This window comes from Orcinus orca, chromosome 14, assembly GCF_937001465.1.
Source record: "Orcinus orca chromosome 14, mOrcOrc1.1, whole genome shotgun sequence".
NCBI classification, from domain to species: domain Eukaryota; kingdom Metazoa; phylum Chordata; class Mammalia; order Artiodactyla; family Delphinidae; genus Orcinus; species Orcinus orca.
Genome location: NC_064572.1, coordinates 18510507 through 18527721, shown reverse-complemented (window position 1 = coordinate 18527721; position 17215 = coordinate 18510507). Strand labels below are relative to the sequence as shown.

The 17215-nt window shown below is 41.2% G+C and overlaps 1 protein-coding gene across 14 annotated transcripts in view; it reads left to right on the top strand.

Moving 5' to 3' along the window:
- The window catches only part of FAM13C (family with sequence similarity 13 member C), a 155423-nt gene that overhangs the window by 122169 nt on the left and 16039 nt on the right, over window positions 1-17215 (top strand). For all 14 annotated transcript variants that reach the window (XR_007471154.1, XM_033406007.2, XM_033406009.2 and 11 more), the window contains 4 exons: window positions 7040-7250; window positions 8599-8737; window positions 13618-13699; window positions 15105-15316. Coding sequence is in view for 13 of the 14 variants with exons in the window: in XM_033406007.2 (XP_033261898.1) it covers window positions 7040-7250; window positions 8599-8737; window positions 13618-13699; window positions 15105-15316 (644 nt within the window). In the remaining variant the exon portion in view is untranslated. The remainder of the gene's footprint in view (window positions 1-7039; window positions 7251-8598; window positions 8738-13617; window positions 13700-15104; window positions 15317-17215) is intronic.

Sequence of the window (17215 nt, the reverse complement as noted above, 5' to 3'; positions counted from 1 at the left end):
AATTGTTTACACCTCCCAAAATGAAACTGTGATCTTCCTTTGCTTGGGCCTTCGTTGATACTACCTTTTTTAAACTGGAGGTCATTTATTCCTTATTTCTACCATTGAGACAGTGAAAATACTTAAAAAGAACTGCAAAAGTCTCTTTATCAGACGTTATTATTGGACTTCTAAAAGTCTCTTTAATAGACGTTATTATTGGACTGCTAAAATAATCAGTGACAGTGTACCCTGAAGATTTATGTATTTATGTATTTCTGTGATTTAAATGTTACGTTTACTTGGCAAAAAGCATTGCATATGTTAGAAATAATAGCAGTGACTCAAGAAAACAACATTCCAAAATTGTCTTTCCATAATTCTCTAGGGAACAGGAATGATAGTATTAAGTTTGTCTTAAGAACTACTCAAAAACCTAAAGCCTGGATCTCTATTTACTGATGGAAATTTAAATAGAAGATTGTAGTCAAAAATGCAGAGGCAAGGAATAAGTTTAGATCTGAGCTGAGGCTGCTTGATCCATGTAGCTTTCTGGTTTTCGGGAAGGATTTTGGAATTTCTCATTGCCCAGCTAACCCAGTGCTCTAATCTACCAGTTGTTCATTTTAATTGAAATCAGTACATTGGCTCCTTCAAAACAAAAATGGTGCTCACCGTCTCAGCCCCTACTCCGGAAGGGGCGTTTAAACAGGGCAGTGTATGATGAGGTCGGACCCAGTTAGATTATATCTCTTGAGCTGCACGCCTACACGTATATAGGGGCTATTGGGCACCTCCACCTGGATGACCAAAAGTGCCTCTTAACTCAGTGCATCCAGAACTGAACTCATTTCCCCCTTCGGCTCCCCTCTTTAATTCCCTAACTAGGTCAAAGGTACCACCATAAATATAAACAACAACAGCTGTCATTTCTTGGTGAGTTATTATTATGCCCTGTCCCCCAGGCACTATATGAAGCCCTTGAGATTCCTTATCTTTTTAAAATCCTTCCAGCAATTTATTTATACTGATGTCATTTTCACTGAAACAGATGGGAGAACTGAGATTGAAAAAGATTGAATAATGGGTCCCAGGTCACACATCTGACAAAATTGGGACGTGAATCCAGGTGTTTCTGAAACTATAGCCCATGCTTTTTATTCATGATGTCAGACTGCCTCTTGGGATCTGCAGGACGCTTGCCATGGAGCCAACCCCTGTTTGCACGGTGACAAATTCCTCACCCCTCTAGCTCACTGATGTTTTGGTGGTCCTCCACAGAAGCTGGCACATAGAAGCCTGCTTGGAGTGCCAGTCTTGTCCCATTCGGTGGCTCGGTCGGCCTCATCTACCAGAAATCCGTCTTCATCTGCTCTCATTCCTACCCACCCATCCTAACCTCAGAGGTACTGCTTTCCTCTCGGTGGTCTCTGAGCAAGCAGGCCCATCTGTTTCCCCAGGCTTAGTTACTGGGATGACGTCAGGCTACCTGTATTCTCTCTCTTGTGAACTATTAGTGCCTTAGGTTAAATTCAACTTAAATTCAACACACCTACAACTAAATCCATTGTGTGTCCATCAGCTGTTTCTGAGTTGTTTTTCGGTTTTATCTTGGTGGCCCTTTTTGTGTGAGGCTGGCCGGGAACTCTGATGCTTGAGCCTCATTAAAATCGTGTACATGTTTCTGACTCATTTAGTTTTTAATACCGTCAAAGGCATGGTGTTGTAATACCATCCAAGGCATGATGTTTGGCATTTTGGAATGTATCTGAATGCTGTCTATGGGTCCACCATGATGGGTAAACCCAAAAGTGCAAATTAACAAACCCACAAGCCTGTGGCTAATTTGTGACGCATCTCAGCAGTCCATCTCAAATGGTTGCAGATAGAGATTTATTTAAACTTCAAATCACTTAATTTACTTTTTAATTAAATTTTTTATTGAAGTATAGTTGATTCACATTTGAATCACTTAAAAATTCACATTAGAAAAATGTTCTTTAAAATCTGACTGATTCATTTAACAGCTGTAATACAGCATCTGTGCCTGCCTGGGGTTGCACCCAGATCAGAAGTGGGCTCTGGCCTTCACACCTGATGATAATGACTTCTCTAAGCTGTGGTCCCTATTGCTCAGTGAGTGGCCTGCTAGAAATACTCTCTGGCCTCCAAGGTCAGAGATGTGGAGTCTTCTACCACGGGCGTTGGTCAAACCCTCCCTGACTGGAGCTCACGTAGTCATACCACCTTCCCTCCTGAAATTAAAACGCAGATCGCATTACTCCCAGCCTCCTGTGGTTATTATGAAGATTAAATACTTGGCAAAAACTCTTATTACAAGCTTGAGGACATAGTGACTCACTGCATAAGTATTAGATATGATTATTATTCTTACTTATTTATAAATAACTGGTAGGAGGTACAGTATGTTGAGAGTGTATTGGTTCTCATTTCCCACATTAACCCCATAAGGACTCCTAGTGGAGTTGGTGGTCAGTAAGAGAAGATAATATTCAACTTCCTTATGTTGATATTAATAATTGTTAAAATGATGGTTCTCACGGTTACCGATTTAGCAGTTTCTGCACCTTATCTCAATGTTTCGCCAACTATACTCTACAAAGGATGCATGGGTGAACTTTGTTTTAATAGGAATTTATTTTAATGTGTATTAGTTGAAGGAATGTAACTAGCACATCAAATTTATGACTTCTTGGCCATTATTGCCTAAGATGAAGCTGACATTTGGGAAAACTGTAGGTTGAAATTAAGATTGTATTTAATATATAATCTTATATATATTATAAGGGGGGAGAGATAAATTAGGAATTTGGGAGTAACATATACACACTACTATATATAAAATAGATAAACAACAAGGACCTACTGTATAGCACGGGGGACTATACTCAATATTTTGTAATAACCTGTATGGGAAAAGAATCTGAAAAAGAATAATTGAATCACTGCTGTACACCTAAAACTAACACAACATTGTAAATCAGCTATACTACAATAAAAAAGAACTTAAAACAAAGAAATTAAGATTATATATATACACATAAACACATATATACACACATAACATACATATATACGTATATATTAAAAATAAGTTTATGTGGATATGGCAAAAATTTGTAGGGGATACAGTTTTCCTATTTCATCCTCCCTTAGTCTTGAGAGGCAGGGAGAGGCCTCCCTTAGTCTTATTCTCCCCATTTTACAGATGAAGAAACTGGGGTTTAAAAAAGGCCCATTTTTGCTCAAGTGCCTCTTAACAGGTGGTGGACCTGAGATTCGAATTCACAATCTTTGTTCTCTCTTGTTCTGCCCGTGGGGTTGTCTCTTACTTCTCTTCCGAGAAATGCATTTTTTTCCCCCAAATTTTTATATTAACTTTTATTGGTTTTTTCTTCCTATACAATTAAGACATTCATTACAGAAATTGTAGAAAATACAAAGAAGGATAAAAGAAAACAATTTTTTTTTATTGTGGTAAGAACACTTAACATGAGATGTACATTCCTAACAACTTTTTACGTGTATAATACAGTACTGCTAACTAAAGGCATGAGGTTGTACAGCAGATCTCCTTTGACTTTCCTGTCACAGCCCTGTCAGGTGGTCCAAACAAGGACACAGAGAGAGGTCAGTGAACTTGCTGGAGCCCCACAAGAAAGTATGAGCACCCCGAGCCCTGGCTCCCAGGCCCTCCCTCTAAAGCATAGTGCATCACAGCATGGGCTCTGGCAAGTTGCGCCTTTCTGTGGAAGAAAAAGCAGTGTGCTCCCAGGGTCCCATCAGAAGCCACCCGAGTTTAATATTTCCATAAGCTTCTCCCTGTTGGAGAGCAGAGTCTGTAAGTGGTGGCCTGGGCTCTGTTCCGAGGATGGCAGCAACGCTGGTTGGCTCTGAATCTACCCTGGTCTCTTCTGAGCAAAGATCTCAATAATCCTGTCTACACAAATGCGCACACATAGGCATGCACCCACTGATTTAATTAAGCCACTTCTTGACTCAAATGGTTAGTTTAGACAAAGAGCTCAGGCATTACCAGATTACCAGGGTTTTTTTAACATTTTTTTTTTTTTTTTTTTTGCGGTACACAGGCCTCTCATTGTTGTGGGCTCTCCCGTTGCGGAGCACAGGCTCCAGACGCACAGGCTCAGCGGCCATGGCTCACAGGCCTAGCCGCTCCGTGGCATGTGGGATCTTCCTGGACCGGGGCACGAACCCGTGTCCGCTGCATCGGCAGGCGGACTCCCAACCACTGCACCACCAGGGAAGCCCTAACACTTTTATTGGAGTATAATTGCTTTACAATGGTGTGCTAGTTTCTGCTTTATAACAAAGTGAATCAGCTATACATATACATATATCCCCTTATCCCCTCTGTCTTGCGTCTCCCTCCCACCCTCCCTATCCCACCCCTCTAGGTGGTCACAAAGTACTGAGCTGATCTCCCCGTGCTATGCGGCTGCTTCCCACTAGCTATCTGTTTTACATTTGGTAGTGTATATATGTCAATGCCACTCTCTCACTTCGTCCCAGCTTACCCTTCCCCCTCCCCATGTCCTCAAGTCCATTCTCTATGTCTGCATCTTTATTCCTGTCCTGCCCCTTGGTTTTCCATAACCATTTTTCTTTTCTTTTTTTTTTTTTTAGATTCCATATCTATGTGTTAGCATACGGTATTTGTTTTTCTCTTTCTGACTTACTTCACTCTGTATGACAGACTCTAGGTCCATCCACCTCACTACAAATAACTCAATTTCGTTTCTTTTTATGGCTGAGTAATATTCCGTTGTATATATGTGCCACATCTTCTTTATCCATTCATCTGTCGATGGACACTTAGGTTGACTGTCACTTTTCAGCTGGTCACTTTGAGATCTTTCGGGCTCACTGCTTCCTTTCGTGGTGAATTGGGGGGAAGAAAGGTCAGGATGTTAGGCAGCACTGGTTTTTTGAGTGCCCACAAAAAGCAGATGCTGTGTAAATGGAGGTTTGCAGTTACTATTGCAATGGTGTTCATAGTGGCCTGTGATTCTGTGAAGTCATATCTTAGGTCTCTGTGGGTTTCCGAAGCTAAGCTCTTACATCCACATTAGTCATATGGCTAGGAACCCAAGTGCCTGCATTTTGTCATTATAAGACAGCACCAAGAGAAAATTAAAAGGATTAAGTTAAAATTAAAATTAAAAGGAAAATTAAAAGGATTTAATTTTGACCCTGGCACCACAGATGAGCTGAAGAGAAGGACTCCAGTCTTTACAATTTCAACAAAAATGTGCTGGTCCCTGGTGCTTGTTAAAGATCTTTTTCTTTCCCATCATTATTACCAAAAGATGCTGCCCAGAAAAGGGTAACATGAATAAAATACATTTCTTCTTAGAGTCTAATGGTTTAAGAAAAGGGTTTGGTGAGGGACTCAGACACTTCCTGGTGGGTGTTGAAGGTCATTGTTAGTATATGCTGTCGTTTACTGGTTAGGAACGATCATTCGTGTTTCTTCTTAGGGCTCCCGCCACATGGCAGCGTTTTCTGGCTAAATTATTCTTAGCCAGGGTGTTGCCTGTGGCGAGCTGTGTCGGGCACACCAGCACACTTGCCTGTGGGCCTGGGCTTTGGCATTCGTCTGGCTCCAGCTTTCCCCAGTCTTCACCCGACCAGCCTCAGCTGCTGACAGAGGTGCTGTCGATGGGCTTCAAAGGCCCGATGGGAGGCACTGTCCACCCTCCCAGTCTACAGCGCAAAAGGGGAGAAGCCAACTGAAAACACACAAGGACCTAATCAGAACTTTGATGTTACGCAAAGGAAATTGCATTTCAAGCTCTAGACAGCTCGAGCCATTCTAAACCTGATTAAGATTCATCCAGTACCAAATTGTGATAAATGTTATTTTGGAAAAGTGGATTGTCAGTATTTTCAGATTCATTTCTTCACCCAGAAAATCTGTGTGTTTTCCTCTTTCTTTAGAGTAGTCAGAATAAGAGAAAGCCTTGGGTCATCCTCACTTGTTTGCTGGGCAAAATTGAGAAGGTTTTGGCCGTTCCTTGAGTAGCTCTGTACAGCACGCCAGGATGGAGGGACTGTCACTCTGGCCACCGTCAGTCAGCGCCCCGACGTTTCTCATTCCCCTGCCCTCACCTCTGTAGCACAGGGGTGCCCACTTTCTGGACTGACCTGGTTGGGGAGCCAGTGAGCTCATATAAAAGGGGAACGATCACAGTGAGAATTCAGGCAGACAGCTGCCAGGCTGGGGAGAGGGTTTAGAGCAGGTTTTGTTGTTGGTTTTTGTTTTTGTCCCAAATAAAATGCTACATAAAATTTTGGAGAAGAAATAGAATCTTTCCTAATCCCACCATGCTTTGTAGTTGCTATGTAGCTTCTTTGATCTTTTAGTGCATTTATTTGTAGACATAAATGTATGCTGCTTATAGCAAATGGAATCATTACTGTTCTGCGTTGAAATGTGTGGTTTTCAGTTAGTATATTCAGAGCATCGCTCCATATTGATGTTGAGTTCTCCATCATTTTTAATGAGTGCTGAGTAATTTTCTATCTGGGGACTCCTCACCCCTCTCTTCCTCCTTTGTTTTCTCTTCTCTTTTCCTCCCTACACCCTCCTCTCCCTTCCTTCACTGGCAATTCTGTTATAACTATTCTCCCTCATAATCTATCATCTTTTTCTCCAGTTCCATGTAATTGTTTTCTTTTTTTCACTCTAACATGTTGTTAGATACTCTCTGACATATGCAAATAATATGAAATAAAGAGAGGATTTTTGTAGTTTTGGACCATGCTGACTTCTGTAACTCAGACCGAAACAATCTCTGTTTCCATCTTTTGGTGCGTGTTGGCTTTGTAATATTTTCTGTCCAGATTCCGTGAGAACGAACATGACAGAATATTGAAAGGCTTTCATATCCCCAGAAGGAAGAAATGACAAAGAGGCAAGACATTATAATGAATGTTTATAATCTTTGTTTAAGAACATGACAGTCTCAAGCCCTCTGTCACTTCTAAGTCTCGATGATTTATCTTGTTTCCTCAGACCCTGTGCCAGTGCATAAAGATGTGCAGAGTGAAGCGGACAGTGCACCAGAAGACCTCCAGTCTGTTGAGACTAGCAGGCTGCTCTATCACATCACTGATGGTGACAACCCGCTTCTGTCACCACGATGCTCCATCTTTAGCCAAAGCCAGAGATTCAACTTAGACCCTGAATCAGCCCCTTCTCCACCCAGCACTCAGCAGTTTATGATGTAAGAAAACCTTGTTTTGTTCTTGTCTTCATTTAATGCAGTTTTTTAAAACACTATTTACAGTACAACCCAGTACTTTTATAAATTCAGTGAAGTGTGTGTCTAAAATAGAGCAAACATGCCTACCAAAAGCAGCTGCAAGCCCTGAACAATAAATGGCAAAAAATCAGAGTACTTTCTAGTTAAGAATGCTGTTTCAGGCCTTCCTGAATCAGGAGGAGATGGTCTCGAGACACAGGCTGCCCTACGGCTCACGTGTCTGAACATTTTTGGTGAAATGACCAGAATCCTAAGTCTGTGTACATGCAAGTACCAGGAATTTTCGATGAGCTCGTAAGTATTCTTCCCATGTCCAGCAGTGGCCTCGATGGATGGATTGTAGCAATGCTTGTGAGTCGTACATCTCAATTTCTTCTTAGATTCTAGAAAAGTGGTAGCTTACAGTAGCTCCCCTAGACAAAAAAAATGTGAAACTATGTGTTCTTTTTTTTAAGTTGTGTAAGTAGTTTTGATGCGTAGCTAAAATGAGTCTCCCTTGACCAAAAATACGTGCAGGGAATTCCTAGTTTCTCCTTAATAACTCCTGCTGTTACTCATGAGTTTTTCTAGACCGGGGTTCATGGACTGTCTACTGGTGGACTTGAAGGATTTAGTGCATTATTACTATTGTAAATTGTGTCAGGTGAGAAGGTGGACACGTTTTCTGGAGAGGGGGTCCATTCCTTTGATTAGATTCACAAAGGCTCTGTCATAGAAAGAAGAGTTAACTACTCTTCTAAATCTTCCTTGATTGTTTTTAGGTGGAGCTCATGCAACTTATTGAGGATAACGGTACAATAGGGCTCTCTCATTAGTCTGAAATTGGTATCCTCCAAGCTTTAGGAAATACATTTCCTAGACTAATATTCTGACGTTTGTAGACTAAAGTCCCTGATGACATTTGCCCATAATGGAGTTCTGTGATCAGGGATCTCCAGTAATGAGCAGATGCTACCATAGTAGACTCATCAAATAATGAGCTGGCCTCCGGACTTCTCTGATAATCTAGGAAGCTTGGTTTGTAGACCAGCAGCAGTGTTCACTGGAAGACCATTTTTTAAAAATTTGTATCATTAAAAATTTTTTTTATTGGAGTGTAGTTGATTTATAATGTTGTATTAGTATGTGCTGTACAGCAAAGTGAATCAGTTTTACATATATCCACTCTTTTTCACATTCTTTTTCTCATATAGGCCATTACAGAGTATTGAGTAGAGTTCCCTGTGCTATACAGTAAGTCCTTATTAGTTACCTCTTTTATATATAGTACTGTTTTTGATGATTCTTTCCCTCTCTGGAATCATTGCAGGCCCCGAAGTTCTTCTCGGTGCAGCTGTGGTGATGGCAAAGAGCCACAGACCATTACCCAGCTCACCAAGCACATCCAGAGCCTGAAGCGGAAAATTCGGAAATTTGAAGAAAAATTTGAACAAGAAAAGAAATACCGGGTAAGGACCCTGTGGTTTGAAATGAGTGGATTGTGTCAGAAATGCATGGGCTTTTCTGTCCTTCCTTTTTGAGTACATCTCTGTGCCAAGGGACAGCTCAGTTTCCATTGGCCAACCCAGGACCTATCATAAATTAAGTTTCCATCCTGGGTCTGTCTTGTTCTCACATGCTGTTAGCTGATCTCTACTAAGATAATTTCTAGTAGCAAATTACAACTCTAATTTCTAAACTGATTTGATTATTGATCTCTCTTTTTTTTTTCTGAGGAACCTTCCTATCATTAGTGTTCCTAGGACTAAAATTTGGAAAGCTTTTGAATTATGGTCTTATTTTTTCTTTAGCCTTTTCTCATTTGTATTTGATAAGAACCTATTAAGGACTCAAAAGACAGAATCTCTCATTGTGAAACAGAATGAGAGAGAGTTGTCTTTGACAATAAAGTACTTTCTGGTTGATGGGTGAGGACCTATCACGTGACATCTATTCAGGCCACTCTTAAGAACAAACTCTGATCCCATCCTTTCCTGTCAGAGAGACAGCAGCCTTCTTGCTGGTACTGCAGTGTTACAATCATGAACCTTTCCTTTTCTTACTTAAGAAACAATAGAGTCAGAGGTAAGTGTCCTGATGGCCAATGCTAGTTTTATTTATTGTCTCTAATGGTGACCGTGGCATAGAGAAGAATCATATCCATGTAGAATTGCACAAAGATACTGGGTCTTTGGCAGAGGGTCCAGAGCAGCTTGTTATTAAAATAAATGAGACCAGGGAATGTCTCAAACATCTTAAAATATTTAAAGGCTCAGTAAGCTCTTGGTCCAGAGGCAATCTGCATGCAGGTCCCTGTAGTGTGGGTAAGTTCTGGGGAGGGAGGTGAGAGTAGGTAATATTCCACTCTCCTGTTCTTCCTGTCCTGTGTTGCCCACAGTGACTTCAAATTCACTAAAAGAGGGGTTTTATGGAGGGAGTTTTAGCTTTGCTAAAAATGGAAGAAAAATCAGATTGGCTTTCAAGACAACCTTAAGGTGTTGAAGATTCTTCTCTTCCTTGAGGTCAGGCAGTCACAACTACTTATTGTCTTTTATAGAGTAGGAGGGTGCTCTACACATTGTGAGTACAGGCCTTTATTTTACAGATAAGGAGACGGAGGCCCAGCAAAGACTTATAACCTTCTTAAGGTGGTTGTGTTCTATCAGCTCAGGCTTGGGGTGGTTAAAGATGAGTAGTTTTTGCAATGGAGAAGTACGAGTAAAATTCATTAAGTGTCCACTGCAAGTTGAAAGCTCCAGATAGCCTGAGAGAAGTTGGTTTTCCTTACTTGCTGCTGGAGTTTTATTGGATCTGTGATGCCCTCGTATTGGAATCTGTAGAGAAACAGGGGCTCCACCCCCAGGGCCTATTAATATTTCTTATCTGGCAGGTCTTGAATCAGACTGATCTGGATTTGAGTCCGCACAGCCACTTAGGAACTCTGTGACTTTGGACTTGTTACTTTATCTTTCTGAGTCTCAGTTTGTCCATCTGTAAAGTGGAGTTAATATTAGTAGTGACTTCTTAAGTTTGTGAGTATTAAAGGAGGGAGTGCATATATAATGCTTTTTACAGTTTTGGCACAAAGGAAGTAAGTGGTCTTAGATATTATTAACTTTTTAGTCTGTTTGGGTGATATCTGAATAGGCTATCCCATGGCAACCTCTGCCTTGTCAAAAAATAAAGGAAAATTATAGACATTAATTTTCCATTGGATTTTTCTACCTGCAGCTGCAGACCCTGGATTACTTTTCTCAACTGTAACAGCCACCCAGCAGCTGAGTATTTTAGAAAAGAATTTCTCCTGGCACCTCCTGCCTTTGTCTGGAGAAGCTTTAGGGCCAGAGTAGACACGTGCCCGCACACTTAAACATGCAGATGGATGAATTTGGGAGCAGTAAAGGAAGAAGGCTTCATGGTCACTGCTTCTGTGTGTATGAAAGTCTTTGAAGTAATCAGAACCTTCCACGTCTCAGGAAACAGGGCTTCCCCTCACCCTTCCTGTCTGGGTGCCAGGCTGTGGGTAGAGGTTTGACATGTTAATGGGCTTTAATTGGTTGCTGTGTGTATGGCTTTCCTTCCCGGCAACCTGACCACGGGGTTAATAGCACCCGCTGCTAATTTTTGAATCCGAGCTGCTGGGCCTCCATGCTAGTCTGATGCCCTGGTGTAATATACATCTTTCCTTCTCTATTGAATGCAACCATTTCACTTCATATCCAGAACTGTGTTTATTCCCTACAGTTGATTTTACATTTAACTATTGTTAGACTCATGGACCTAGAAAAGGCTGTTTCAGCCAGATGTTCACTTTCAGTAGAATTAGAGAATCTTAGAATTAGAAGGGATCAGTTAGTCTTCTCTTATTTGACCATTGAAGAAACTGAGGCCCAGAGAAGGGAAGTAACCTATCCCGGTTCATACAGCAAAGAATTGATGTAGCCAAGGCAGCAACATAGGTCCTTTCATTCCTGATCCATAAATCTTTCTAAAGTGTCTTTTGAATCTTCTTTGGCAGACCACAAATCTGGTCCAGTCGTACCCTCAGTTATGTGACTCATGAGCTCCATTTTAATTACACTGAACGAAATCTACACTGTGTAATTTTTGGGTGTATGGTCCTTGGGGCCTATTAAACTGAAATAGTTCAGACGTTAGAAGGCTTGGAGATCCACAGCTCGTATATAAAATCTTTCCATATGATCTGAGAGCTGCCGTCCTTGTGAGCTTGATTTAACCTCTTTTGAAAGCTCGCCCAAGAGCAGGGAAATACAAAATTCATTTCAGAAAATGATCTCAGGCTTTAAAACATTTTGTCAGAAAATTCAGCCTTCAATTTCTCTTAAGTCCTGTTTGCAGTAGTGAAAGCTTCTCTGATGGTCCTTGGCTTAGGGTCTTAGGTTTTCATTTTTGTTTTTAACAGTGTTTCAGAAGATTGCATTAACTGTGTGGAACATATCCAGTGAAAAAGATGTGTTCCAGAGAACAAGATGTGTTTTCAGATCAGAGTGAAGAATTCTGTGAGGATTTCGAGAAATCACATGTAAAACATTGACTGTTCATATAACCAGACTGTTACCCGAAGCCAAAGTACTAAACGTTATATCAGGGAAGTAGTACAGTGCATCATTCTAGCAGACCACGGGTAGGACCAGGCACAGCAGTTTGGAGGTGTGGCCTCTGTGTCACTGTCCATGGTCCTGAAACCAAGGCTTCCCTACTGGAAACCAGAGTCTCCCTTCTGGGCTCCCCTAGGGGAAAAATCACTGTCATTTCCCCGCAGTGTTATTTTCCATCTTGATTTTAAACTGTATGGTTTTTATATCACTGTAGAAGTGACAGAACCATGTCTTGTGTTTCACAATTAAAACATCTAATCCCATGTACATTTGATGATCCTCTTACACAAGCCCTGTTTTTTCCTTCGAACTTGAGAGGAGCACACTCCTCTCCCTGTGTCTCTCTCTCACCAACATCTTGCTGATGTTTTATGGATTTAATGGATTCTTAAACATGGCAGAGCCACTAGACTTGTCACTAACATTGTACACGTTTCTGGCTACTATCACAGTGTTTGTGATGTCTTCTTGAGCGTGCTTATATAGCTCTTTGTATATCCCCAATTCAAAGTAACCACTAATCTTCTTGAGCCTCCATTTAAGTTACCAGGGTGGCCTCAACTTGTTTAAGAAAGTTTCCTACTGACCTGTGGGGCTGGAGGCTAGGTATGTTTGGCTATTCTTCTCTCCCAGTTTCTCTTTCTGTAGAAAATTTACTTTTAGGCTCTGAAAAGAAATCCAGAAGTTAAGGTGAATGATTTGTATGAACGGAGTCATATCCTTCTAAAAGTAAAACTATATTCTTATTGCCACATCCAAGTGCGATTAGCTACTAGGTAGGACATACATACCCCTATGTGTATGTTTGTTAGTGAAGACTTATTCACCATTCCTTTGAAGGTCTGGTAGTTAACACTACTACTACTACTGCTATCACCTCTGCCAGTAATAATAACAATAATAATATTTTTAATTCTAGCTAACACCTCTATAGCGTTTAGCATGTGCCTGGAACTCTTTTCAGTGTTTTACGTATATTCACTAATTCATCCCTCACAGCAACCGTATGAGGGAGATGGTATTATAATCCTCATTTGGTAGATGAAACTGAGGCATGGAGAGGCTAAATAATTTGCCCAAGTCCATACTCATATAGTTAATTTCTACTTTAATGCTAGCCCAGTAGAATACTGAGTCTGTAAACAGGGAGAGCAGTGAAATCTGGGTATCCCCCTTACATACTGACTTCTCAGACTGTTGTCAGGTTTTAGAGATCCTGGGGTCTCCTTTCTTCAGCTTGGAGGACATGACTGATAGGAGCTAAAGCTTCCAGTTTATCAGTGTTCCCAGGCAGGTTTTGGTCATAAGTCATGAGCAGAGGCAAGGGAGGAAGCGCTGGTTTGTATCAGTAGAGCCATCTACATCGATACAAAGAATGACCTGGCAATGGGGTGTTGGGTATGGGTAGCCCACAAGGTGATTGAGGGTTAGACTGTAGGGGGCACTGACATAGTTAGGACTATGTAAAAAATGCTGGGTGACCAGATGTGTTTAGAAACAGTGTCCATGGCAAGGATGAAAGAGTGGAGGAGGTCAAGAATGTTCACTGTTTTTCAGAGGCAACTCCATCAACTGGAGGTATCACGCCTGAATCTCTCTCCCAGCTTTATATGTTGCTGAACTACCTTCGTGTGCCTTAGCTGTTTAAAATTTTGTTTTTCCTTTTCTCTCTTTCTTCGCTCCCTCCCTCCCTTTACCTCCTTCCATCCCCATTTTTCCCTCCCTTGCAGCCTTCACATGGTGACAAGACATCTAATCCTGAAGTCCTGAAATGGATGAATGATTTGGCTAAAGGTCGTAAACAGCTCAAAGGTAAATGCCAGCCAAGGGTCTCCTTTCTCAGGAAGGAAGCAGATAAAATCGTGATAATGTGCTCCAAGGAGTTCTTGATTCTCTTCCACCTGTGCCCTCTTTAAGCTTGTCTCCTGCCTAGATCAGAGGCCCCATCTTGAAATAAAGCGTCCTGGGTCCCCTTCATTGTTTGATCCCATTTAATACATCTCCTTGTGAAGAGACTGAGGAACTCCAGACTCCCAGGTGGCATGATTCACTTCAGTGCCAGGAACATTTCAACATGTGGAGTATTCATTTCCCTGGGTTATTGGTTTCTTGTCTGTTAGAAACAGAAGAGGCCTGAGCAATCATTTATGCCACACACCCCACTGCACAGATGAGGGCATTTATGTCGAAAGAGGGGAAGGTGACGTAGCTGGGAGGTGGTGACCTAGGAGTAGAACTTGGTTCTCCTTCTTCCTAATCCAGTGTTCTTCTTTCTCTGTCTCTCTGGAGATGGTGGTGTGAGTAGTAATTAACTCTAAAATCTATCTTAAGGGATGATGGTTATTTACCAATAAAAATTTATTTTCTTTCTCTCTCTACACTTTTTATTTCAATACTTAGAGACATGGGAGTTTTTCCAGATTTCTAGAAGGATGGTGATAAAGAACTGAATATTAATTCAGTGGTATTGAAGTGTAGTGATGTAGCAGGTTTATAATATATGCGGTGTTTAAACACCACGCCAGAGCCTAACTAAAAAACAAACATCAAACAGAGAAGATGAGCTATGTATGTAATTGAGAAATCAATATAAATGGCCTCATTCAAACGAGCAGTCCCCTAGCATATTCTGAAATCTAATTTCTTGATAAGTCCCAGGTGGCCTTTTTATTTTTAATTACATAGGTTTATATAAAGTCACATTGCAATAATGGTGATTTCTGGATTTTAAATACTGGCATTAGACAAAATTGTGAAATCTGTCAAGTTGGGGCTGGCATTCCCATGTCCCCTTCCCCACCCCTCCTATGTGTCCTCAGACGTCTGCACTGTGTAATGCCTTCCAGAAGTACTTGCATTTCTGCAGGGGCTCTTAATGGCTGCACAACTTTCAAAACCCAAGTAAATGAATCTTTGAGTATAGAATCTCAGGCATCATGATAGATAACAGGTGAAAACTTTGGGGCCAGGTACCACTGGTCTTCCTCCAGGAATCCTCCTCGGGAATCTAGACCACTGAGTTACTCCCACAGATGATGCTCCACCTGCATGAGATCCCAGCCTCAAGAGCCCTCTGTTTTCACATCTGGGGAACCATCTTCGGCACTGTTCATTTCCACTCACTTGGCATCAGGGAAGGAATTCCTGCAAGGCTCTCTGCTCTTATTAGGGCCAGTGAGTCCTCCCTGCTCCTGGTAACTCATGGCATCTCTCTTAGAACTAAAGCTGAAGCTGTCAGAAGAACAAGGGAGTGCTCCCAAAGGCCCACCTAGAAATCCATCCTGCGAGCAACCCGCAGTCCCCCGAGAGAATGGGAAGCCGGAAGCTGTGGGCCCTGAGCCAGGCTCCTCTGGAGAGGAGACTCCAGATGCTGTGTTGACATGCGTGAAGGAGAAGAGAGAGCAGCTTCCTTCTCAGGAGGTTTCTAAGGTACCTCGCCAACCTTCACAGGGCCCCACCACTCCACATGGTGCCACTGAGATCGTGATTTTGACCAATTTGTAAGAGCACTTTGGTACCACATATATATCTTTAGGAGACTGGCTCTTAACTTTCAGTCAGATGAGTTCCTAGTGGGTTATTAGCTATGACCTAGGGCATTGCCATTCTGGAGGTTACAGTGTCGCATGCTGGTGGGAGACGCATGGTAAAGACACTAGGGCATTTCATATTCCTTTCTCCCCAACTTCCCCCGATAAGTTAGCAAATGAACCCAAGACTAGGATTACAATCTCATTTTACTGTATGTTTTATTAAGAAATAATAAAGCGGGGATGAGGTATAAATAGTAAGGAAAGTGGTTTAGTATTTTCTATGATAAGAATAGAGACGTAGGGTTTCTTGAGGAATGTTAGGTGAGATGTCTAAAGACTTCAGCTTAGACATCTTGGTTTTGAAATCTTTGTGAGATACCCAGATAGAGTTGTCAATTATGCATTTGGATATGGGCACCTGGAGCTCAAAGAAAAGATTATATTTTACAAAAATGATGATGAAAGCAATTAGTATTTAGTACTTACCTGGTTAATCCCTCCTCCTGCATATCTGTGCTTAACATTTTACTTACGCCAAGGAACCTTCCTTGTAGTCCTTCCTGTCTGAACTCTGAGTGATGTGGTTGCCTTTCATTTCTTGAATAATCTGTAGCTACCTTAACATAGCTCTAACTATGCTCTGTGCCATTTTCTGTCTCTCATTATAGTACTTGAAACTTCTTGAGAGAGTTTAGGCTGTTTATTGTTCATGATCCTTAGTGTCCGTACAAAGTAAGTATTGAATAAATGTTGGCAGAGTGAATGGATATATGAAAGAACAAACTAGCATGTTTGACTTTGAAATGAAGTCTTCTTGAGGAGAATGCTGGCTTCACCTGTTCTATTGTACATTATCTAGTCTTGATCATAAGGTGGCAACATTTACCAAATCCCAAAAGGCTTACCATATGCCCCCGGACTAGTCCTTTACACGTGATCTACAAGTAGAAATGGGTCCTTGGCTACCTCTGTCTTTATGAAATACCTTTAAACTTAAAAATAACCAATATATGTTGTGACTAGTGGTTTTCATCCACTCAGCCAACCTGTCCCCTCCTCCCACCCCCAAATATTCTAGACTTTGTGATAGTCAGTGGATAACTAACTTCTCTCTCTCTCTCTCTCTCTCTCTCTCTGTGTGTGTGTGTGTGTGTGTGTGTGTGTGTGTATAAACACACACACATAGTCAGGCACATCTGTGGTTTTCCATCCTTCAGTGCTTCTGATGGTCTTTCCTGTATTTTATAGTTACTTTGACCACGTCTATAAAAGCAGCTTGGTCAACACCCAAGTCCTAATTCTGTGTTCTACTCAGTTGACTAAGGAGTGAGGGATGAGTTGGGACTGGTATAATAAGCTTAGAGCAGGACTCAGTCCTTGAACAAAACACTTTCTAATCATACACACTTGGCAAGTGAACTAATTCTCTGAAATTCAACTTCCTCATCTATCAAATACAGATAATACCTATTTATATAATTATTGTGACAATAAAAGGAGATGCCTGGTGACCAGTGGGCAATCATTCATTTGCAAAAAGATTTGAGTGCCTACTATGTGTTGTGAACTATGATCCATGCTGGATATAAAAAATAAACAAGATAGAGAAGTGATGTGGGTGACCGCCTTCACGGAGCTCGTGTTTTTCTGGGAGTTGGGATACAACAAGAAATAACTCAATAGACAAAATCATTAAAATTTTGTATAAGTATTGTGCAAAGAAACAAATGATATGATAGAAAATAATGAGTATGGATGGTTTCTATTTTATATAGGGTGATTAGGAAGGCCAGTA